Source organism: Polyodon spathula, chromosome 18, assembly GCF_017654505.1.
Source record: "Polyodon spathula isolate WHYD16114869_AA chromosome 18, ASM1765450v1, whole genome shotgun sequence".
NCBI lineage: Eukaryota > Metazoa > Chordata > Actinopteri > Acipenseriformes > Polyodontidae > Polyodon > Polyodon spathula.
Genome location: NC_054551.1, coordinates 28,819,285 through 28,844,815, shown reverse-complemented (window position 1 = coordinate 28,844,815; position 25,531 = coordinate 28,819,285). Strand labels below are relative to the sequence as shown.

Sequence of the window (25,531 nt, the reverse complement as noted above, 5' to 3'; positions counted from 1 at the left end):
CGTTCCAATTTCACCCACCAAAGCACCCAGTGACTGAAACGTTAGGTGTTAGGCGATGTTTCTCTCTTTTAGCAAGTATGGACAAAATAAAATGGCATGTTTAAAAGTGCAATGAAAACAGACTCAAGTAACAGCAGTAATGAATGCAGGCCTGTGCCTTCCTGGCATTGAGTACACACATTGAGATCGATGGTTGAAATGGAAAGCTGCCTGTGTCATTACAGACCTCAGCTTTGTGAGTTGTCTTGCTGAAAGCATTACAACACTCTCATTACTTACCATTTCAGAAGCCTGGGACTCATATGGTTTGTATTTAAACATAATCAGCTCTCTTTTGATATTTTGTGTATAAGCTCAGAACTTGCCTCCGGTCGATTTCAGAACCCACCATCTATAGACTCTAAGGAACCAGTCACAGTCTAGATTGGGAATGCTTCTGAATATGAATATAAAAACATTATTATTGAGGGTACTGGCAACTAGCAAAGTAGCTTTACATAGGCTTGTATGTATAATTGAGCAGAAATTTGACTTTTAGATCTCAGAAATTGCCAGTTTCTCAATGACTGGGAAGAGATTGACAATTGTAATTTTGCTTTTATTTTATTTTGAAATTGCGCAGGTATAAGTTTCTGCAACAGCTCACATCATAGAAGAGTAGGAGAGCGAGTGTGTGAGTGTGTGTCTGAGGGGTGTGTCAGAACCCAGGTCTATTACACATCCACCCCTTCATTAGTGGTCACAGCTGTGCAACCAGCCATTTACTTGGAAATAATCACTACACTTAGTAGTGAATTAAATATGAATAACTCTTCAGCAGCTCATTTTGTTTTGTGAGATGGGAGGGGGTGAGTGATGTCTTTTGCTCTATCAGATGCACACTCAGAGATGCACAGGCAGACAAACAGACAGCAGTGAAAAAAGAGACAGGCAACTGCTCGAAAGAAAGATAGACAGACAGACAGGCAGTACAGGATGCTGGCTCCCTGTCTCTCTAGAGGATATTTGTTAGGGGGTAGCATATATTAAATAAAAGGACTGAGCTAACACAAGTACAGTGAAGGACTTGATTATCACACCCATTGATTGCAATACTAATAGATTAAACACAGCCGTGCTCCCACTCTCTTTAGTTGCTGAGAGAAACACTATCTATCGGCCAGCTGCACTGCCCCCAGACACTGCTGGAATATACTGGAGAGGAGAGAGAGCAGATAGTGAGAGGAAGACCAGAGAGGAACCTGTGTGATATTTAAAAAAAGGACTGACTTCAATTTTAATGACTTTCTAAAACAGTTTCAGAAAATAATGTTTATTTTTGTTTTTGTTTTTTTAAATGCATGGCAACCGCAAAATGTACGACTGAATACATTTGTATTTAGGTAAATAGTATACTGTACTACAAAATGTGTTTTAGTTTTGTTCATGTGTTGACTGCAATTGATATAGATCAACTTGAATGTCTTTCCAATAAAGCTTTTTTGAATTGAATTGAAGTGAATTGAAAAAGGTGAGGGGGGGTGAGGAGGATGAAGAGGGAGAGAGACAGGCAGAGACAGAGAGAGAGAGAGAGAAAGGGAGAGAGCGACAGACATAGACGCAGAGAATTGTAATCGATTAGCCATTTCTCAAAGTCACTTAAAGTGTCCAGAGCGCCGGGTGGTTAAGTGGCAGGGCTGGGGAATCAGAGTTGGGTATGCGACGGCACGCCTGCCTGTAAGCCGTGCTAACATTGACCTCGCCAGCTCAGCACTGATGAATCTGTTCTCTCGTAGGAAATAGTTCTGACAGGCCAATATCTGTGCTGCGCTATGTGCCCCTGGAGAGTTTCTGTGTGTGTGTGTGTGTGTGTGTGTGTGTGTGTGTGTGTGTGTGTGTGTGTGTGTGTGTGTGTGTGTGAGTGTGTGTGTGTGTGTGTGTGTTTGTATGCGTGTGTGGGGGATGCATTGGTCCACCACCTTTTTAAATTATAGGCATATCAGTACATCACTACCCAAACACACTACTGCCCTCTAAGTCAAGGACACAGCCGCTTAGAGCCCAGAAATGTATTTAGTACAAACACCATGCTTGAATCCTTGTTTCAGCACTACACTGTGGCTTAACCCGTAGCCCTGGTCTGGGAAATGAAGTGTCTTGAGACACATGTAAGGCTGTAGCTCAAATCAGAACTGCAAATCCATACAGGATAGCAACTGAGAGCATGAACACTGGCTTCTAAAGAGGCCCTTTGCCCATTTCAACAATCCCCCAAGCAAAAACAGCAAACATCAAGCTAGTGTCCTACTGTGGTTAGCAAAAGTGCTTCTGCTAATTGTATTGGATTCAACCTACTTAGTTGTCGTGGTGATGATGATCCATCCAGGATATCCTGCCTGCGATTATTCTGGGAGTCAGACGCGAGCCGGCCCATTGTTTCCCCGTGGAGTCGGCATTATAAATAGAAATTCCACCCCTGTCCTAAACAGGGGACAGACACAAGACCAGGGCAGGAAGTCTCCTGCCGCAGCCTGATGTTTATTTTTTTACTGTAAGCAGCTTTTAGATTTGGAAATCGTTTGAAGTCCCAGTGACGTGTGCTTTGTTTGTTTTTAAAAGTTAGCTTTGTTAGCCACTGGATGCAAAAGTATACTGTAGTTTAATTCATGTAAGAAGAAGAGGCAAGCAAAGCGTTCCAGAGGCCTGAGTGCAGTAAATCTCTTCTTTCTATCTGTATGAAGGGCAGGTTAGGGTGTTTCACCTGCACCCTTAATAGGTGGATATTTTTTCCTGCCAAATCCCAAGCGACTGAGCCTTGCCTTGTTCAAAAATCACTAGTAAATGACACAATATACATACAATATTTTGCCATTTCATGTATCTGAAGAAATCTAGTTGTCTGCTATGTTGACCCCACAGTATGCTTTGGCTTTTGTCCTTGCTACACTAATTGCTAACAGACCTGTTTTGTTCTTTTCAGGCAAGAAAAAGGCTTCTCTGTATGACAGCCAGGCCCCCATCTGCCCCATCTGTCAGGTGCTGCTGCGGCCAGGAGAGCTACAGGACCACATGGAGCAGGAGATGAACCGGCTCACTCAGCTACACCTCGGGTGAGTGGTTTTTCACATCCGAAATGAAAAGGCCTATGAAATTATGGCTATATATATATCCATAATTTATTTAAGGTAAGGTTATTTTGTTAAAACATGTACTTTAACCACTAGGACACAATGCTTACTTTCCAGTCACTCAGCTGTACCAACTGGGCCACACTGCTTACTTTCAAGTCCCTTGGCTCTAACCACAAGCCACACTCGTGGCATCAGCAAAAAGCAGACTGTGAACTCCTGAGAGCTTCGGGGGATGAGTCAGTGTGGAAGATTAGCCCAGCGTGTAGCCTGAATGATCTGAGTAGTAGTAGATTGAGTGTTATCTATCACGGCACAATGGGAGTCGTTATTTAATAATTAATAAAGAGCGCCTTTTCTCTCCCCCCATCCTCCTGCCAGTGTGTCAGGACAAGGCGGAGCTGTCTGCTTTGTTTAACGATGGACGGTATTTAAAGAGATAGCGCCATTCTTCTTCGTTTGTAAGCGGCGGACAGTGGTCCATGTCAGGGGTTTTATGGTTTAGTCTCCCCTGTTCGTTTCCTATTAACCCCTTCGCCAGACACACCTGAGTTATGCCCCAGCACCAACTACCATGGCAAGCCGTATGTCTTGATTTAGCTGGCTGGAGAAACTAGACGTGCTGACTGAGTTTATCTTTCCGTTGAAGGGAATCGCAAAGAGAAAGGTTACCCTGACTATATACTGTAGCTAATACTGTACGCAAAATAGGAGTACATTTTAACAGTTGAAAGCGACATAAATGCTATCAATCAAATTAACATATAATATGATGTTGTTTTTAATATTTTTAACCAAATTATCAATAACTCAATTTATCACGGTATACACCAATCCTTTTTATATGACTGCTATTCAGTACAATAATATGTGGAAAAGATCACACTGAAAGGAAGATACATTTTGATACAAAACAGAAATCTACTCATAACACAGGAGTCAAATCTGAGACTTGAAAACCGGAGGTGAATGTGCTAACCACTGATCCACCATCCCTGGTATTGAAACAGCCTGTCTGTCCTTAACACCCCCACTCACCCCCAATCATGTAGATTTCCCACCTGCACTGCCATCATTTCAATAAGGCCTTGCCATTCCTCTGCGTTGCGTATGTACAAACCTCATTGAATGTGACACGTCGAATTCAGGGCAATTTGTGCAAAATCTCTCTTTAATAATACTGTTTCATTTTGTCCAAATGAGACTTGAATGCATGTAAAATGGAAAAGGATATTTAAGGTGTAACATTAGGCAGACGTCTTGCCGGAGGCTGTGTGGAGATATATGAGATTGTGGCTGCTGTGCTTAACGCAAGCAGCGCCGTGCTCCCTCTTTCATCGTGTCATCTGTTCTTTTTTTTTTCCCCTCTCGCTCAGTTCCTCGTGTATGTAAATTGAAATCTATCATGCCCTTACACATCAATCTGGCGGATAGCTTAGAGGGCAGTGTAATCTACATATCCCCACCAAATCAATTTGGCTGGAACACAGGGTTGGGAAACAAAAAAAAAGCAATCTTTATCTCTTCTTTCAGATTCTTTTTATTTAATCTTTATTTTTCTGGTATTCTTTCGGTGCTTGTTAAATCAGGGGAATTTAAAACTGAGTGCACTGTCTCTTCAAGGACAGGCCAAACTGAGAGTTGAGTCAGTACTTTAATGGCTGACCACCTAGGAAAACTTGGTACTGCAGTTTATGAAGTGGTGTTAGTTGTTCAGTAGGGAAGGCCATCCTTTTGGCAAAACACTAAACTAAGGTCCTGTCCGCTTTGTGGGAATTACAATACCTTGGCACTTTTTGTAGAAAAGCTGTGTCTTGACCAAATTCCAATAGTAATTCTTTCTGATAAATCTTTGGTAAAAGAACTAAAACTGACACTCAACTTTCTCCTTGTGACTCTTTCCCTCTCTCCTCCACACTCCTTTTTTTCACATGCCTTCTCCTTTCTCTCTTCCCCCAACCTCTCTCACCCTCCCTTTTTCATCTCCTCCTCTCCCACTTCCTCTCTCCCCCTCCCTTTCTCTCTCTTCTCTTTTCGTCCCACTCTCCCTGCCTGCCCAGCAGCTGACACAGTCTATCTGTGCAGCAAGTTAAATTCCCGCCTGATCAATAAAGACGGAGTGCTCCGTCCTCCCCCTCGGCCGCTCGATAGTTTTTTATCAGTCTTCTTCTGGTCCCACAGCACACAGCCGGCCGCAATGACATGCTCAAGGGCACAGGCCCCTGCAGCCGTCAAATCTCCATCACTGGCCTGCGAGGCTACTTTTAAACACACCCCTCCCAACACCTTCACACATACACACACACACACACACCAATAAAGTAAGTTAACATATTAACAGATTTGGCCTTTCCTTCATAACAAAGCTGTGATTTATCTTGATTTTTAATTGAAAAAATTTGCGAATTAATTGATTTTCCTTACTTCTCATTTAACATTGGAATTGAGGACATCATAAATCTGAGAGCAAGTAAGTTATTCTGTGGTGGATACAGTGGCTGCGTGTGGCTGCGTGTGTGTGTGTGTGTGTGTGTGTGTGTGTGTGTGTGTGTGTGTGTGTGTGTGTGTGTGTGTCAGTTGGTTTAACCTAGTACGTTCTAAGGACTGTAATAGCTAGAAAAAAAATAAATTAAGGGTCTTCATTCTATAAACCTATTTTTAATGACTTCAAATACATTTTAAAAAATGATAATGGCTTTTATTTAATGGTCTACTTTTTTTAGGATTTTTTTAGGAAAGAGGGTCTAATCCATCTGCTAGACATTAAATACTTGGTTCTGTTATATAAAATTCTGTGGACCCCACTGATTCTACCCATCGTTATTACCTGTTCTCAGATATTTTTATGATTGCTTGTTAGAATTGTATTCTCTGTCTTCTTCATTGTATTGTTTTTGTGGGGGATGGGTATTGACTTGTGTCAAGGTAGCAAGGCCTTGTTGTAAAATAGCTTTTTTGTAAATTGTCTTGCCCTGTTTAAATATCTCATAAACTAAATGAAAGCATCTTTCTCATACTCTGCTTTGCTCTCTCACTTTGTCTCTCTGCTTTTCTCATTTTTCAGTTTCTGCTCATTTCAAAATCATTTCACTGGCCCAAGTCCATGACTAGAGAGACAGGCAACTTTTTGCCAAAGCACACACATCAAAATGTATTGAAATTGCAAAGCGAAAAGCTGTGACAACAAGACCGTACAGCAATACACTAGTCCTCTCCTCACTTATAGTTACTAGTTTCTTAATGGTTGGTATCTACCCAACTGATTTATATACTCAAAGTGGAAAACCTGTATATGCTGCATCCATATCTTATGATTTCCCTTATATGAAAATGGTCCCTCTCATTCCATGTGTGTATGGGTTAGTGTGCACAAATTAATTATGGTATGCATTAGTAGCAGTGATTTTAAAGGGGACCCCCACACGCCTCTCCCTAACAACGTTGAGAGGCAGGATCACTGAGAGTTGGCCAATGAATGCAGTGTCAGAAGTTAAATTTATGACGCAGAGAGTGTGTTTATTATCTCGCAAACAGTGCACTGCTAATGTGAATTTATCCTCTTTCAGGTCGCTCTGATTTGTGTGTGAATCCTCACTTTGGCAGATCAATCAAGCGCCCATGCTAGAGTGAGTGAGTGTGTGTGTGTGTGTGTGCCCTTTTGACATCATACTCAGTAGTCTTTTTTTGGTTTTAGGACCTTCAAATGTGTGACTGCCCAAAAAGCAGTACTGTATAACATATAATGAGAATTCCAACATCCATTTAAATGGACACAGGAGCTGAGGAGGTCATTACCAATATCATTAGGCTCCTTCATTCACCGCACATAAAGAATAAAAACCTCTTTCCACCAATCTCTCCCTCATTTTCTCTGTTTTAATACTTTCATTGTGTTTCCCTTTCTTTCTGCTTTCTTAGCCCCTTTTGTTGCTTACACTCTCTCTTTCTCTCTGCTCCTCTCTCATCTCTATCCTCCTCCCTCCATCGCTCCATTTTCTCTTTCTCTTATCCCCCTATTTGATCCCCTGATTTCCTCTCTCTCCCCTCTGTCTTTCATTAATTTCTTTAACTCTCAGGCCCCCCCCCCCGGCTGCCAAATCATGTTGGCGGATTAAATCTGGGCAAATTCAATTTCTGCGCCCTGTCTAAGAGGCTCAGCATCTGGGTCTGTGCGCGGGGCACAAAGCGAACATGACAGGAGCCTTGTTTTTTTGTCACTTTGCCTCAGCTCATATTTTCAGAGGCTCATAAAAATATATTGATGTCTCTGGTAAAGCAGCACAGAGTGAGGGGAGGTGTGTGTGTGTGTGTGTGTGTGTGTGTGTGTGTGTGTGTGTGTGTGTGGATATTATTGTCTCAGAAAAGAGATCTGATTCGATATGTCTCTCCCCATTGTTGCTGGCCGCTTTAGTTAGCTTGTTTAATACTTTCTGGCTTCTAATCAGTCATCTTAAAGCCGCAATGTCGATGCGGTTGTGATTTTATGTCATTAGCCCCAGTAGGACGGCCTCTGGAGAAAAAAAACATAGCCCTGTCTTTCTTTCTCGCTCTCTCTCTCCTCCTCTTCTGAGTTTAATACAATGTTTACAAGCTGACGCATTGCTCTTAACATATTTCAAAGTCCTAACCGCTTAGGGTGTTCCGCTGACAAATCAAATAACAGACAAATAATATATTTCCTGATGCCACTTGCTGTTAGCAGGGGAGGGGGTAACTCCACTTTAATGATAACTTCAATAAAAATATTAGATCTGAAATCCGCATAGCGATCTTACTTTCCACGGTAATTGTTTCAAATTTAACTAGGCCCAGGGGTTGGTTGACTGAGTGGCATTGTTGGGGGATTCGGGGATGGGTGTTACATATTCTGTTACTAAGTCTGTTTTTTGTATAAACCCGTCTTAGCAGGTTCTACTTTTTGTCTTTAAAATCAATTGAAAGAGAATCATAATTTAACAGATGACTGCAGCCAGAAAAAAAAAAAAAAAAAAAATTATATATAGATATATAATATATATATATATATATATATCTGTGTCTCGTAGTACACAGAGCATCTCATGAGAGTACACTTTGTGAACAGTGAAAGAGATCTGTAACAGTCCAGAACTGTCTTTTAGGGCATATTAAAAGACACTGTTATTATAGGCTGACCTGAGATTGACTGAAGACGCAAGTATACAGCACAGCTAAAACAGAACTTGTGTCCCACATCAGCTTTAAACATGTGTGCATCTTTTTTTCTTCTTGCTTAGCATTAATAAAGTGACTCTATTTAAAAGCTTTAAAACAAAATTCACCGCTGGATTTTGGAAACTGTGTCCGATTGTTTATATATGTATATTTTGAATTCATGTTTTACAGCAAGAATCCTGCACTAAAGGACAGCATCACCCCCAACACACCTAAGGTAAGAAAATTATATATATATATATTTTTTTTTTCGTTCACACTTCATTGAGTAAATCATAAACTCCCAACAGCACAGCAATTATACGTACTGTGCTTTGATTCTGTTGCATGTCCGGATTAGCACTAATTCCAACAAGACTCTTGTTTAAATACACATTGTAACAGCACAACTCTGCATGAGTGCTTGATATGGTAGATGTAGTAGATATTTAAATGCACCTTGCTAGCGCAGAGGTAGTTGCAGTAGATCCTTAAGTCGTATTGAAAGCAGCGACTCTAACAACCCATCGAGTGACTTCACACCACTGCTGTCCCTACTACGAGGAAAGGTAATCCCAATCCATGTCATAACAGTGGCTATAGTGCCCTGCAAAGCTCCTGTTTAGACACTGCAGTTCAAGCCGGGATGGCAACAGAGAATCGACCCGCTATGAGCTTTATTCATCCCTGCTGTCAGCCTGTCAGACAAAGAGCCTTTTCCTATTCCTCTCGCTTAGAAAACAAAAGAAAACAGGACCCGCGCACTGCCGGCTGGGAGACCGGAGAGCCAAACCACTTAATGGTCTCAAATGGCCGTTTCTTGCAGGAATTCAGTTAACAAAATGTCAACCTGCGTTTTCTTTTCCTGCTTAACGACACCCAACTCCACCGTGGCTGAAAGAGGAAAGGAGATGGGATCTGACAATATTGTATATCACTTTTTTTTTCACTTTTTTGACCAGCAGCTGAGCCGTATAGTACAAGCTACGAGTGGCCAGTATTTGGACTGAAGAAACCCCTCACTCATTACTGTCTTATGAAGCCCCCATGATTGAGGGCAGGGTAAAGTAAACTCAGAAAACAGTGTTTGGAATTAAAATAACGTATTTCTTGTGGAGAAATGTTTTGGGAAACGATCCTATAAAACAGACAAGCACTTGGGAAATGTGGAGCAATGTGGAACATCTTTTATTAATTTCTTAACTAATACATTTATTTATTTAAAATATCAGTGAAAAAATAATTTATTCCACATGAGCTCCTAATCTCCCCGTTGAGGAAGGAGCCCAGGCAGCAGGGTTAAAGGAAAGCACTAATGTTTCTGTTCTGTAAAAGCCGAGGAGCAGTGATGGCACCAGGCAGGCAGTCAGGCTGGAGATTGATGGCCTCACTGCCATTAAGAGGAGAATTAGCCAGTGGCAGCTATCCTTTTGGAGGGTGAAGAAGCCATGAATTATTTTCTTAAAGATCCATCTCTCCAGATGATAATTTTACCTTGTAAAGGCCACTTTTTATGAGCTAAATGACTCAAAAGTCATCCTTTAATATTATGATTATTATTTTTTTTTGTTTAACTGCCAGTGGGCTTCACTTTAATACTTTAGATCTTTCCAGAGAAAATAATAATAACTTAGAAAATCACCAGAAAGAAAGCAAGCAAAGTAAGCAAGAAAAAAAGAAGCACTTTTGATCTTAATCTCAACCGAATTCATTATGCAAACTTGAGACCAGCCAATATGATAAACAACAAAGTGCTGGAAAAGCAGTGGTCTAACAGCAATCGTTCAGGGAATTAGCGGATCCTATAAGCGGCAGTTGAGTCGTACAACAAAAGCGTGACTTGGCATCTTGAGCTGTGTGTTTAGCATGCCGGCGAAGCATTCACAATTGAAGTGGCTCCATGCAATTTAAAAACTGGACAGTAATAATCTGAACCGTGTGCATATGTAAACGAAGTACCTCGCTCTCTCTCTGTGTGTGTGTGTGTGTATATATATATATATATATATATATATATATATATATATATATTTACTTCTTCCATAAAATAATTTGTCACGCTAAAAATAATACATTTTGGTGCTCACTTCTGGAAAATGGTTAATTTCATCCCGAATACAGAAAATATAGAGTACACACACGCAAGTATAGCCACAAACAAACATACACACACATACAAATAAATGGGTCTTTGGCCTCGCCAGCAAAAAGGATAAATAGCAATACATAACCTTTAATTTACTGTCTCTGTGAGCGAGGCTGCCATTTTTCAGGTATTAATATTGGATTAGAGTTGTTCGCCACTAAAACGTTTTTGCTCCTTTTGATTAATTGAGTTAGATTGTAAATAAAACTGTTTTATGGCAAGCACATAAAAAGCTTGTGTTGACCGAGTCCCACTTTCATTTCAGTGCTATTTCCCCTGTGTAGAATTTCTTCATCCCTTTATTGGAGGGCTTGGCTCAATCAGCTTTCAAACTGGGGAAGGTTTTTATTTGAAAAACTACACATATATTAAAACTGAGCAAATGTGGAACATTATTATTAATTTTTTATTTTATTTTATCAAAACTTCATGATTGCATGCATTTCTAATATGCTAAAATATTTCCTTGCAGCAAAAAAAGTTCTTCTTCCAGCAGCATGCTCAAAAGCCCATCCTATATAATTATCTTTAGAGGGATATAAACCAACACACAATGTAGGGAAATGTTGCATGCCAGGGAATCTAAAGTGGCTGGTTGAAGCTAAGGTGGGTAACAGATGAGCGCTGAGCTCACTCTGGCTGTTTTTATGTCTGTGAGATTCAAGAGCCATTGCAGATGTGCTGCCAACAGGTTCTTCCTAAATATAACCCATGACAATGAGACACAAAGAAAGACAGAAATACCTTTAAAGTGCTAGTACCATGACCTGGGGTCCAGTTTCATTGTTAAACAAAAACACAGGAAAATATCATTTGCAATGTTTATTCTGAATGTACAATCTGTTGTTTGGGCCAGTGTAGTCCAGAAATGGCAGTATAGAAAGAAAACATGAAGTACAAATTGAATGAAAAAACTGAAAATTCTAAAAATCAGAAACTGAGTGAAGAATCTGATATTCATTTCATTTTCACATTCATTTCTCAAAAGCAGACCAACTGAGAAAATCTTTTGGGCAAGTTCCAGAAAACGCTAGCTCTACTCTATTTTATTTAAAGCTACGTTGTCCTGAAATGTGTGTGCTTTTTTTGGGACATTCCCAGATTCTATACATTACCAGATTCAGGTATCATAAAACATTTTGAAATCTGATTTTTTTTTCTTCTATCTCCACAGTCTATTTTATTATCGGTGCACATCAAACGTGAAGGAGAATCACCCACCGCCTCCCCGCTGTCATCAGAAGACACTCACCACTCCGACAGATATCAGGTGTGACAAACAAGCAAGATAGAGGATAAAGATCAACTGAGTGCACAGAATCATCACAAGGGTTAAACCAGGGTTAAAACACGAAAACACACAAACTCTGACACGTGATCATATTACAACTCCAACCCAAAAATGGCACCCACACTATTGCTTGGTAATATCACACTTTGCAGGGGTTTTTAATTGGGTGAATAGTTAAGAATTCAATTGCACTTGCATATTAAGAAAAAGAACATGATTTCCTATTGCATCCCAATGAAGTATGAAATTCCACACTTATTAAATGAACAGCTTTATTCCAACCCTTAGTGTAGTATCTAATTTAAATTTCAAGTCAAAATGTTAATTTATGTAAAAACAGTCTTTAAATAACCAGCAATCTTGTCCCTTAATTGCATTATGACAGTAGAATTGCCTGATGCTTGTTGTATAAGTGTTACCAGCATCTGAAACACCCACAAAGTACCGTACAGTTTTCCCTCTCACCCATGACTGTTTAGCCAAAAGTGCCATACCAATTTACAGCACCGCTCCATTACTTTGACTTGCCAAACAAGAACACTAATGGGTACGCTAAGGGAGCATCTCCAGCTACTTAGAGAGCAGTGAAATCCCATCAATATTCCTGGATCGTTACTAATGATATACCTTTAATTAAGCTTTGTTAAACATACATTTATTCAAGCTTCATTTTCTAAATGTATAGTTTCTAGAAATCACCCAGATAACAGATAATAATTCATATCATTCCAAATTATTACTACTCAACTCATTTCGTAAAACTAATGTATATGAAATGACGACACAGTGTTTTGAACTGGTGCCACAAGACTGCATCCGTTAGCAAAAGTCCGTCCCTTATGCTTGCTTAGCTTAAGTCAGCACTTGCAAACTTGCAACTACAAGGAAAGTGCTGATTATTATTCCTCGAACAGCAAATCTTAATTCATCCCTGAAGGATAATACTGAAACAAACTCGGACACACTACAGTTCAGGCAACAGAACAGTTCAGCAATGCAGCACTGACTCTTTTTGGCTGGTGGAGATGGCACAAAGCTATTTGGTGCACACAGACCAGTTATCAAAAATGCCAGTTAATAATTTAATGTTATCATTTTTTTATTCATGTATTTATGTTATTTAAAGGAAAACCTTTGTTCTTTTCCCTGATTTATTTCTAACCTGTGTGTTCAGTAGGACTCTGTATCGATGTTTTTGCTTAGATCGTTATCTGTAACAGTTAATAACTATTCCAGCAAACATAGTGGCTAATCTTCTGTAAACTGTAAGGGAGGGCAGTTAATGAAAACAATAGGCTTACCTTGCATTAGCAGAACTGCCCTAGAGTTATATAATGTACAGATTATATAATGGTATCCTATACGATGGGGATGTATGTATCCTATATATTTATGGGGATGTGTAATGAATGGACATACAGCAAGCAACAAATCAGATACATACACTAGCAGCAGTATATAAGGCAACTTTGTACAGCAGTATTATTCCGCGGCTTCAAGTTGCAAGTGTAAGCTGTTTTAAATTGCATTCCATATTAAATATATAAACAAACATTAAATAAATAAATAAATAAAATAAATAAATACACACTTGCTGCTAAATAACATACACAGGTACAGTACAGTACAGTATTTTTCATATATGACCTAAATATTAGATTGTAACCTAAATATTAGATTGAAAAAATTCAAAATTCAAAATACTTGCTTTCTTATCACGATCTGAACTTCACATTCACTTGCTGTTGAACTCACTGCTAGCAGCTTGTTGCTGCCACCTGCTGCCCAGACGCAGAACCACACCGTTTTATTCTGTTTCCTCTGCTCGAAATGAACTTTCACGTTGTTATACCGGTCACATGACTGAGGCCAACATGGCTCCTGTAGCAGGTTGAACAGAGAGCTGTGTGAACTGGTGCTTTAAATCGCTTTGCATCCTTCCTATGGGTTTAAGACTGCCTCCTGTTTAGGTGTGCTGCGGGCACAGTGCCACTTCTTTGATTAAGTCATGTTAGTGTGTGTGGCCCGTTTGGTCACTTTTGGAGCCTAATTACAAAGTGGGGGAGCCTGTAGTTATGGAAAGGAAGAGGCAGCCCAATGAGAGACAAGTAGGTTTTGTGTTTACAATCTGAATTGTTGCTGGATGATGCAAAGAGGTGGGGGCAATCCGGCGCAATCCTTGCTTTAAATGATATTAAATGTATAATTGAAACGATAAATGGGATGATTGTTTTTTTCTGATTTCTCTTGTGGTGTTTTTTTTTTCCCCCCTCACCAGACGTTTTTACGAGTCAGAGCAAACAGACAAACACGATTGAATGGTACGTACATATTTTTAAGTTTTCCACAACTTTTTTCCTACCTGAAAATTGCTACGACCGTAGTATTTATATTTTTGCTAATTGCTTTTATCGTAATTTCAGTGGGGAACTTGTTAAAACTATCTGGTATATTTGTACTTGTGTATAGCACTACGCATTTTTTTCTGTTTATTAACTTTCACAGCTGTCAGCATTATTATTTGTTTTTGTTAATACAACTGCTTTGGCACGTTTAACAGTATAACTTTTTTTTTTTTAATTATTATTTTTTTGCAACGCATCAATATGGCCTAATACTACCAGGACTACTATCATCGCAACTACGACTTATAAAAATTAGACTAGTATGTTCGCTTAAATTGTATTGTATATTAGGCATGATTTTGCTCATGGTATGTTTGGAATTTAAGCAGTAGCATTTAAAAAAATAATATATTAAAATGCAAATTTGATGGCTGCTGTTTTTGTTAATTTTTATTACTGTTAGCTAATTATTTTCTCCCTTGTTAAACATGAATACATAAGTATTTGGTAACAGATGAGTCAGTTTTGATGACCAGGTAGAAAGTGACTAGTTATGCATCCTGGCCTTTAGGATAATAGGTGCTCTGCCTTAGTCAAATACACTCAAGGGCACAATTACTGTAAATATGATCTATATCTTTAAAATGTGCGACATTGTTTCCAGTAGTGACAGCTGGTCTGATCCTAACAGAGGCAACATATGTAAATAAATGAATTGTACATTGGTTTGCCCCAAAAGTTGTCTGTAGCTGAAAATAAATATTGGGTTTGTTCAATTTGTTCCTGGTTGAGGCTAGCAGAAGCAATGCTTACTTTGGGCAGAGGGAGGGCAGAACAAGTTCATTAAGAACAGGGAGCCCTGTTCTTAATGCCAGGTGTCAGTTTTCAAGTAGCCAGTGCTGTTTGAGGTTGGCATGCAAGGGGAGTTTTCAAGCCTTGCTGGTGGAGTTTGCAGCATGGCTCCTCGGACGGGCGGCTGAGTTAACTAGATGTGATCACATCTTTCAGCATTAATTATCCGTGTGGCAGTCCTTCTCCCCTGCCCTTTAAAAAAAACATCCCCTCTCGTGTACACTTACGGGTCACAAAATCTCATTAATTTTTGCAGATTAAATGTGAAGGAGCAGTGCTGTTAAGGGTATAGAAAACATGGCTTAAGTGAACAGTGCGCAGTGAACCGTGGACTCACTAGCCAGCCTAACCCCTACCCCACCCGGGCAGTGCTTGGCCAATTGTGCGCCGCCTCCTGGGACTCCCGGTCACGGTTGGCAGTGAAATAGCCTGGATTCGAACCTGCGACCTCCAGGCTATAGGTGTAGAAGTGAGCCTTCAGGGTGACGCTTGAATGTTTAATCATGCTGATAAGGTGGCCAACAGGCATTTGGTTGATTGTGTTGAAAAGATCTTTCGACGTGCTTTGCCATTTTCTTCACAATGCAATGGATGTCTCCCTGTTGCTCAATTATAAACCATTTGTTATCATGGGCTTCTAATTGACATGCATTGCTCAGACTCCAAACATGTATTTTGCTCCTTCGGGATATATACTGGGAGTGGCTCCAAAATGCTTGAACTTTTACTTTGTATATCTTGTCACCGGGAACAACCTCCTGATATAAACACCAAACCTCAAAATTAAACTCCCAGTGTTTGCGCGTGGCTTCCATGATCGGAGAGCCAAACGTTTTTGGAGTGATTCATGTTTCCTGTCTCTGTATGCAGACAGGGTAGGCAAAATGTTTGCTTGACCTGGAGCAGGATGCTGCTTCCCCTATCAATCAAAAAGGACAGCAATTGAGATCAAGAGAGCACATTTGATCGCAGCTGCCCCTGTGCTCTCAATTCAGGAAGTGCTTTCCCTGACAAATATAAAAATAAAATACATAAGTAAAACTGAATTTAGGTGCCCCGTCCTTGGTCGCAGTGCAGTGGTGGAGGTAGCAGGGAGAGTCACCAGGGGAGTATAAGTTAGCTGTCTGCCCAAGAGGCCCTGTAGTTGTCGCCTATTTCCCTTGACGTAGCGCCTTCACAAGCAGAGGATCTATTAACCCTTGACTTCTTGATATGTTAACAGTCGACGACCTCTGCTGGTGCAGGCGCTACACCAAGGAAAGCGGCAAAACCGTGCCTTTACGACCACGCAACGGAGCCCCTGTCGCCCCCTGCTGCAGCCAACACGGTAAGACACCTTCAAATCAGCCTCCACTTAGGTGCCTCGGCCGGTCATTTAGAGTAGAACAGTTGACTGTGTGCTGCTGTTTGGGATCTCTTGTAAAATTTCAGAACGTGAGAGGTATTCTTGCTTTGACAACTAAAGCATGAGCACCATGTTGCATATATTGCAGTACAGCTTTAGTTGGCTGTGTTAAATGCAAAAGATTGTGAATCTGTCATTAAAAAATAAAAGCTCCTTATCTGTGTCTTGCCTAATTGATTAGTCTTTTCTTTTTCTATTTAATGGAGCCTCCCTCAATTACCATCTCTTATCACCTGGAAGAGATTATCAGCGCAGCATCGTGACAGTCTTATACTCTCAGAGTTATGAGACGTCTTCTCCCCTACTCAGTCCCCTTGGCCCACTCGGAATCGCAGCCAGCTAAAAATTTATGCCCCTGCACGCAATTTGCAGTTAAAAAAAAAAAAAAAAAAAAAAAGGATAAAGACTTATGATGTAATAGGCATTGTTCTGCTGTGTTAAATTTCTAATTATGAGCATGGGGGCAGTTGTAAAGACAGTGAGAGCTGTGTAAAGTGTGACTAGCAACCCATCTCAAACCATTTCAAGGAGGAAAAAAAGTTGGATACAGTACAGTATTAATGCACAGGAAAGCACAACCTATCAGAGTCACTGCAGAATTGACAGGATCTAGACTTCTAGCCTTGGAATAAGTAGGGGGTGTTTTTTAAATTACATACTTGAATAATTTTGTTATTGACGAGTCCTTTTGTTATTTATGATGAACACATACCTTAAAAGATTGAAGTAATTGACAGTAGTCAAAATAATTTCATTGTTCTCAAAATTAGCTGTGATAGGCTACTTCATCGCCACCTGCTGTTTGTCTGTGCTAGAGCACTTTCAGATGTAGCAGTAGTAGTAGTTCTATGAGTGGAGCAGCGTAATATTAATACAGTGCTTTATATTACTTATTTTCTTTTAAGTTTGTAAAAAGCCTTACTGGAAAATACACTCAGACAAAGCTTCAGAGCCAAAGGTATGGTTTCTACAGCTGTGACAGTGCAGTCACCACTGGATCATTGCGACCAAATTCAAGCTATGCCACTGTGAGCAAAATCACTGCTTCTCAGCATATTTAGTATGTTGCAAATTATAATTGATCAGTTTTAAGTAGCCTACATTTTACTCAAGTGCGTTTTTAATAGTCAGGATCTCCACTCTTCTGTGTCAAGGTTGTTGGTTGCTTTGCAGAGTGATCATGGCTGCAGTGGTTGGAGGTTAATGTGTGTGCATAAGCTGGGCTTTTTATTACTCTGAGTAGCCGCTGTCTGTTGGTGCAAAGCCTGGCCGTATATACAGAGCAGGTGGATAAAGATATATTGCAAATGCAGAGGGGGTCTTTACCGCGCTTATCCAGACAATAGGCTTCTCTTTCACACTGCCGTTACTGATCCTTCCTTGACATCTCAGCACTCAAGTGTCGGTTTTCAGACCACTTCATTGACCCAAATTAACTCAAGTGCAGTTAGAAACTAATGTGACACATTGTAAATGCCAATACCGTTTTACATCAGAGTGCTGGTGTACGGGGGAAACCAATTACTATACAGTAGCTGATTATGGACAGGGGTTCCTGCTATTGAGGTTCACTCGCATCTAGTCGCAGGGTTCCTTTTGGAGTCATGTTGTTTATTAAGAGACAGGAGCCTAATACACTCAACGGCTTGTTTGCATCTTGCTATTGTTCTAATTGTTTAAAGGCCATTCCCTCAAACGCAGATTTATTACTAGCTAATCGAACAGTATTGAGCTGGGAACTCTTCAGTGATGTTTCTATGGGATATGCTGGTGTTTAGTAGGAAGAATAATCAGTGTACAATTCTGCTAATGGTTTTCTGGGATATAAATGTACCTGTGGTGAATGGAGTGTGCAGCCACTGACGGTTTTGTTCCCTTATGTGTTTTGCAGCTCGGATTGGGAAGATGAAGCGCAGGAAGCCAGAGGATGGGCAGGTATGTCCGCTGTGCAGCGCTCCGCTGGCAGGGACAGAGGAGGAGATGAGTAGGCATGTGGAACAATGTCTGTTCAAGGTAGCATCGGGGGCACCTTCCCCTTTCACAATCTGCTCTCCTTCCACTCACCTCACACCTCTCTGAGCTGGTCCCCAACTCCTCCTGCAGCTTCTCTCCTGCCCACAGCAGAAAGTTGATCTGGCCATTCTTCTGTCAGATATTATCCTATTCTGCAGTGGTTTACCCAGGTGTTATAAATACGAAGCATTAAGGTGGTGGTTGCCTTTCCTACCCCTTGATATTCCTCTGTGTTTGCACAACACAGTCACATTGCATCATTTGTAAGATGTTGCCAGATCAACCGATTTGTCATTGTTAACTACCCAAACACCTTGTGTGCAAAGAACAAATACGGAGAGAAGTTGGGAACCATCAGCCCAGTCCTGCCAGGTCCTTTTAGCCAGATACTTTCTGAGACACTTGCTATTAACTGTCTTTTAACAGTTATCAACCCACAGCGCCTTTTACTTACTGTAGTAACCTACTGAGAATGAAGAAATGATTACAGGGCAGTTGAACTGAAAAGTAAGAATTGTTTTGTTAAGAATTTATTTGAATGGCCAATTTGGTTTAATTTATTAGCTTATTCGCATATTAACAAATGTGTTTTCTTTGACTTTTTATCATTATAAGGCTTTGTCATTATCCCTAATTTTCAGTTTCACTAACAGGTTTTTTGAAGCTCTACCTTGAACAAAAAGTTCTTGTTTTTATTCACTTGCTTATTTACTAGTTAATGTCACCCTGGGTACAGCTGGAGAGTTGAGGCAGAAAGACATTTTGATAAAAATCTGGTTTATAAACTATTTTTTTTCTGAACAGTTAACTAGAACTGCAAACTAGATCTCCGTTCACTGTCCCTGTGTAAAAATAAATGAAGGAGATCCACTACCATGGCCAGAGATTATCCACAGAATATCAGAAATAAAGAATTGTGGATGTTATTGACTAATTTTGATAAAGCACCTTTAATAAAGTCACTATATAATGCTGTTGGAGCCAGCTGTCTATTGTGGGATTAATAAATGAATAACCAGAGTTTTCCTCCTGCAGAGAGAAGGCGCGTGCGGGACGGAGGATGACTCCGTGGATATCGATGGGGAGAACGGCAGTCGCTTCGAGGAGTACGAGTGGTGCGGGCAGAAGCGGGTACGAGCCACTTCCCTGCTGGAGGGGGGTTTCAGAGGTACGGCAACATTGCAGGGAATAGCTGGTGTAAAAGGGTGGTCAATCTACATAATATGATGATAATATATAGTCCCAATCCCAGTGTTTCCACTAAATAAAAGCACAATAATCCAGTGGTGTGTGTGTTTTTTTTTTTTTGTTTGTTTTAAGTTTTGACCAACAACTTTAACCCTTTGCGGTCCATTTATTCAGCGCTTGCCAGGTGCGTCAGGTCCAATTATTTTCACACGCGCGGTTTATTTTACACATGCTGTTTAAATGCTTTTTTTATTTCAGAGTTAAGAGGCATTGAATCACAAAAGGACACTCAGTACTGTATCTCCAGCCAAGCCCCATCCCTTGTTCGCTTGTATTTTTCACATACCTCTTTATAAATGTGCATACTGATAAATTTTCTCGATCACTCGTTTTATCACCAAACTCCTCAATAATGCAATCCAAGTCATTATTTTATTACTATAACATCTCAAAAAGCTCTGCAAATGTGATATTCTTTGAGCGCTGGATGCGGAAGCAGCTGTCTCCTTTGTTTTATGTCCATGCTATATCTGTGGTGCGTGGGGCTGTCGGATATGCTTGCTTTTTTTTTTTTTTTTTTTTTTGACTTCATTTGGCCATTGAAAGGTTTTCTCGGCTTTTTCCAGAGAAAAAACGACTAGAGACCTGTGCTTTACGTCTTTTTGATGACTGGAAAGGGAAAACTGTAATGTCTTTCAGGACCTATTAAATATTAAAGAGCTTCGGCGATCCTTCTAACTGTCATTCTGTCTTTACATGCCTATGGTGTTCTGTGTTTGATAGGCCTGTAGCACCAGCGCGGGCACATAGCTGCTCTCCTGTGCACTGTGGTAGAGTCAAGCTTGTGGTGAAAATAACTCTTTGATCTTCCATCCCAACTTACTATATTTTAGTTTCACCAGGTCAGGAGTTTTTTTGTCATATCCAAGGTGTTGGTAAAAAAAACAAAAAAAAAAAACACATTTTTTGTTCCTTTTTAAATGAGCAGATTTGACTTGAGGCTCACAAAAGTCTTCAGGTGCTGTGTGAATACTCTGTTGTGTCTCTGTGTTGTTCGCTTGGGTGAAGGATCCGCCTGAGTGCAATGACTGCCTTTTCACACATGTCCTTTTGCATGGCTCATCTGCTTTTTCTTTCAAAATTTAAACTTTTAAATACCTCCCAAAAAAAAAGAAATCAGATCAGTTTCATCCTCAGCAAGTGGAGCGCTGTCATGTTTAAATGGGTTGTATCGCTCACAAAAGGGGGATTGCTCTTTAACTTGGAGTGTCTTAGCACAGTATCGATAGCAGGAGCTGGAGATCTGGACGTTAAAGAATTGAGGGAAGGAAGGGGGGAAGGGGAAGGAAAGGGGAAGTGGCAGGGAGGAGGAAGTGGGAAGGAGCAGGGAGGAGGAAGGGAGGGGGAGGGAAGCAGCAGGAAGGAAGGGGGAAGAGGAAGGGAGGGAAAGGGAAGAGGAAGGGGGGAAGAGGAGGGAAGTGAAGGAAAGTGGGGGATGACTATAATGGTGGCATCTGGAACTGTTTGAAGATTTTCGCCTTTGTAAAGTGACAGTTTCCTTTTCCTCAGAAGGAATGTCCAGATACCATCTGATGCATCCCTGTAGTCTTTTCAACCTGTGCAGATGGGGATAAGCAGATTAAGTCCTGTATCATTAGGACATTGCTTTCCTTGATTGTATTTTATGTTGTTTTATTCTATTCTATTCTGTTTGTATGGACGACCCCCTCTCCACATGCTTTCCTGTCTGTTGTAGTGTTTCATCTACCAGATCGATCTGTATCTTGTATCATTCCTGGGCTGGTGATGCTGGTTGGTTTCTTGTTAGGAATAGCAGAGGTTTGTGGCGGTGGGCGGGGGGGGGGGGGGGTTGTTGCGAGGGTATTGATCCAGTCTTGGCTGACAGAAAGGAGAGCAGGGCCCGGCAGACTGTGAGCGCGTGCAGCAGCGTGCATAATGTGATTGAAAGGCAGTTAAAGTGGCGGTGACCTTTTCAGGGGAGATTAGATTGCCTGCCAAGACTGGTTAAAAGGAGTGATAACGGCTGATCAGGAAAGCTAGCCAGACAACTTCAGAGGGTAAAGAGGGGAGGAGGGGGGTTGTTAGGGTTTGCAAACATGATTCCAAAAGCTGATGGCAAAGAGAATCGAAAGGTCTTAGTCCAAGTAGTATTTTTTTGGGTGGCTTACCAAAATCAGACTTTTTTTTTTTTTTTTTTTTTTTTTTTTTTTTTAATTATTTGTTTGCTTTAAGGAGATTAATTCTTCTTAGGTTTCCAGGCCCTGCCTGCCTGCCTTCCAACCTGCCTACTGTGTATTCCTTGTGCTCCTGTATTTTCCATTCAGGGAGCTATCTTCGATTTGGTCTGTTTGTATGCTCTACCTTGAGGTCTAGCCCTGTCCTGAATTTAACCAGTGTAGCAGCCTTTTAGAATCGCATGAACAGCTGGATCTGAATTTAATAATCAAAGCAGGTTTGGTACAACTACAAAACTGAGACTAAGGCTGTAAACAACACTGGTGTGTTGTTTCAAACCCATTGCTGAGGAGCCTGGTCTTTTAATTTTTGTTAAATGTTTAAACCTCCCTTGCTAGTGAAAGAGGTGAGCTGACACCATGCGCCAAAGTATGTTAAACAAACCGTGCGCATCAGGTACAGATATCAGATAGATTAAGGCAAGTAATTTAGTGCAAGCCATCACACACAGGGTTAAGTGGATTTGAGCTCTCTATGTATCATGAATAGCCTGAAATGCCTGTGAACTAATTTTAAAAGAGAGGTGTCTGGACATTCAGCAGACATTCAGCAGAGGCTATCATTGCATTGTGCTGCCAGAATGGCTTTCCGAACAAGTACATCTGTCTCTTTTGTATCTACCTTGCTACCTTGGCACACTTTATTGAGTAACCTCCAGCAAATGCCTAACTGTGTTTGACACACGCCAACTCCCTGCCTCCGCACCGGATAATTGTGTTGTCAACTGTTCAGGAAAGTGGCAGGTGACATCGCAGTCCGATTGATTGGCTGATCATCAAGGTAGTGGCCCTGACAGCCGTCCAATCAATAGAGTTTATACAAGACACTGTGATTGCATCTGTAACTAATTTAACTTTGAAACTCCCAGGATGCCTTTCCCATGATGCCCTCCTTTCCCGCACTGACAACTTCCCCACTTCCCTTCTTTCTGTTACTCCCAACCCCCAATTTCATTTTTATTCAGGAAGTGCAATTGAATGACTTGCAAAAATCAATGGCTTCTTTTTCTACAGTCTCACATCTGTGAGCCCACCATGCATGGCTAACTATCAGTGCTGACTCCCGGATCAATATGCTGATCAGTTGATTAAATTAACAGTGATTTTTCTTTCTGCTCACAGCCCGCAAAAACTCCTTCTGCCAACCACCATTAGTGGTCAAAGTATTTATTTATTTTTCTGGTTCGCATCTGCACTTTTACACAATTTAATCAAATGTAAGCCTCATTAGCAGTTTAGCGCTTGCCCCCCATCCCCTCTGTCAGTGGTTTAACCTCAGATTGCAAGGTTATCTGAGAATACAGGCCCAAGTCATATCCAGGCGTTTGTTTGTTGCTCTTTTCAGGTAACAAGCTGTGTGTTGTGGGATATTTGGAAAGCCCACAACCTCTTCTAGAGCCCAAAAGAGTTAGGTAATATCTGTCTTTCTCATCTTTCGATTATATTATCTTCAGCAGCGCACATTGCCATGTGGACTATTCGTTTGTCCACTGAGGGCTGAGTTGCTACCACTGTACTCATTTCACCTGTTAAGCCTCCAGGTGTGACCAGCTTGGGACTTTCTAAACTAAGCAACATACTCTACTAACCCTTTAAAATACTCAGTTCTCTGCTTTTTGGTTGTGGGTTTCAGTTGAAGATCACTATTTGTCTGTCCAGTACCTATTTCTTTTTATCATTAGGTGCAGCTGACGACAAAGGGGTGATTTATGCAGTGTGGCTATTGCTAACATGTGTTTCTAACAGCCATTAGGACCAAATAAAACTTAAAACCACTGGTGCGCTTGTAAGAGATTTAGTATTTGTGGCCCGTTTTATCCATTTATTCTCCCATAGTAGGACCCCATTGCATAGTGTTACTAAGAGAGGCAGCCATGGCTTGTGATCCCAGTTGATAGCACAGTATTCAGAATATGAAATATTTGGAATAATGGAATATTCCGAAAGATCTATATACATGCAGGTGGTATTCTCTTATTCCTTTCATGTTCTGTGTTTACATGGTAAATGGAATATTCTTTTTATGCCATTTGTGCTGATTGTGTGTAGATGCTTATTTCAGAGCAATGTGTTCACACAGACATGTCTTTATTAATGTAACAAGGAGACAGATTGAAGATGAGTTACCCCTTTTTAGCTAAGCACATTAACAGTTTACAGTTAACACATGTACAGTAGAATAACCATAGTAAATAAAGCATACTGTGTGTGTGAATATATATATATATATATATATATATATATATATATATATAAAATAGTCATCGCATGCATATTTGCTTTTCAAAGAACATTTGAATTTCTGTTAGAGAGCTGTAATTGTATATAAATAAATGAATGTATGCTGTTTTTAAATTTAGATGTATATTTGCAAATCTAGCATGCATTGATAGTTGTTTTCTGTATATTCTTTTGTACTCAAATTGTAGAGCATTTTATACACTGTACCTATACAGTGACCCGATACCCACTGGTGAGTGGCACTTGAGAAATTTTTAAATAGATATGTATGTGATGGCTAATATATTATAAAGTGATGACATACTGATAGAATTATTTTCCTTCAGTCTCATCAGTCAGCTGGTCAGGGTAACTTTCTTTTTCAAACCCAATGTCCACACCATGCCGGTGCGAAAGTGCCCCCCTTCTACATCTAATTAAACATTGCGAGTAAAACATTGTTCTGCATACTAGTGTAATATGCCACCTCCAATATTCCGAATGTGCAGTGGTGGAATATTCCTCTTCATATTCCGAATATACTGTTTACATGACGGAATATATATTCAGATTATTCAGTATTCCGAATATTACTGGCCATGTAAACACACGGACTGACAAAACACAGGATCTCCCAGTGTTTAACCCTTAAGCTGTTTGGCCAGCTTGTATTCCAGGTGATCCGAAGAAACAATTGTTACTAAAAAAATAAATAAAAAAACAGTATAATGACAGGGCCATTTTAGTAGAACATGGACTTTATTTATTTTAAATGCTTTTCCAGGGCAACTAGAAACAAAAAAAAAAATTCTCCAGCCAGCGAGGCTTGCTTGTTGAATAATCTGTTGAATAATTTGTTTTGCACCAGGTTACAACCAAAAAACTGCCTTGTTGTCTGAGGGACAGTTTGGGCTGATCTGGAACTGTTGATCCTTGTAATCGGTTTGCTGAAATGATGTAGGCACAGTCTCTGCTCCACCTTTTAGTGTCAGAAGACCCAAAGACTGGTGTCTGCAGTGGTGTTAGAGGAGTGTCCTTCAGTAAAGCTGAAAGGTGCACTCAGATTGAACAGGGAGTTTGTCTCCCTGCTCATCACCAGATTTTATAGAGGTGCCACTCAACGGCCAACCTGGAATTACTTGTCACAGTGTGTGACTGCTCTCTGACAGAACAGGGAACCGGCCTATTACTTTTTTTTTTTTCCTCAGCTAGATAGCCGTTACATCTCTACTGACTGTTTAAGGGGGACATGGTCAAGGAGAGTAGATGAAGAAAGATCATGCAGAGGAGGAGCATACATCTGGGGATGGGAGTCTAGTGAGGGGGCTGATACTTGTACCCTTTTATCTTAACATCATCATTTACATGTCCTGAATCATTAATATATTATAAAGCTATATATATATATATATATATATATATATATATATATATATATATATATATATATTAGTAACCACAGCTATTTTGGTAACAGACAGACGTGTGCTCTTGGTGAGAGGTTTATTTAGGCATAAGTGGAATGGAAAGGTTATTA

At 40.4% G+C, this 25,531-nt stretch overlaps 1 protein-coding gene across 8 annotated transcripts in view; it reads left to right on the top strand.

The window, feature by feature from the left end:
• Positions 1-25,531, top strand: part of LOC121330749 (E3 ubiquitin-protein ligase RNF220-like) — a 127,799-nt gene that overhangs the window by 88,032 nt on the left and 14,236 nt on the right. For 2 of the 8 annotated variants that reach the window (XM_041277471.1, XM_041277468.1), the window contains exons 3-9: positions 2,960-3,089; positions 8,472-8,517; positions 11,600-11,695; positions 13,995-14,037; positions 16,136-16,240; positions 18,210-18,331; positions 19,367-19,499. In XM_041277471.1, the coding sequence (XP_041133405.1) occupies positions 2,960-3,089; positions 8,472-8,517; positions 11,600-11,695; positions 13,995-14,037; positions 16,136-16,240; positions 18,210-18,331; positions 19,367-19,499 (675 nt within the window). Of the gene's footprint in view, positions 1-2,959; positions 3,090-8,471; positions 8,518-11,599; positions 11,696-13,585; positions 13,825-13,994; positions 14,038-16,135; positions 16,241-18,209; positions 18,332-19,366; positions 19,500-25,531 lie in introns of those variants that run through there. The other 6 variants (XM_041277474.1, XM_041277472.1, XM_041277473.1 and 3 more) reach the window with 4 other exon arrangements.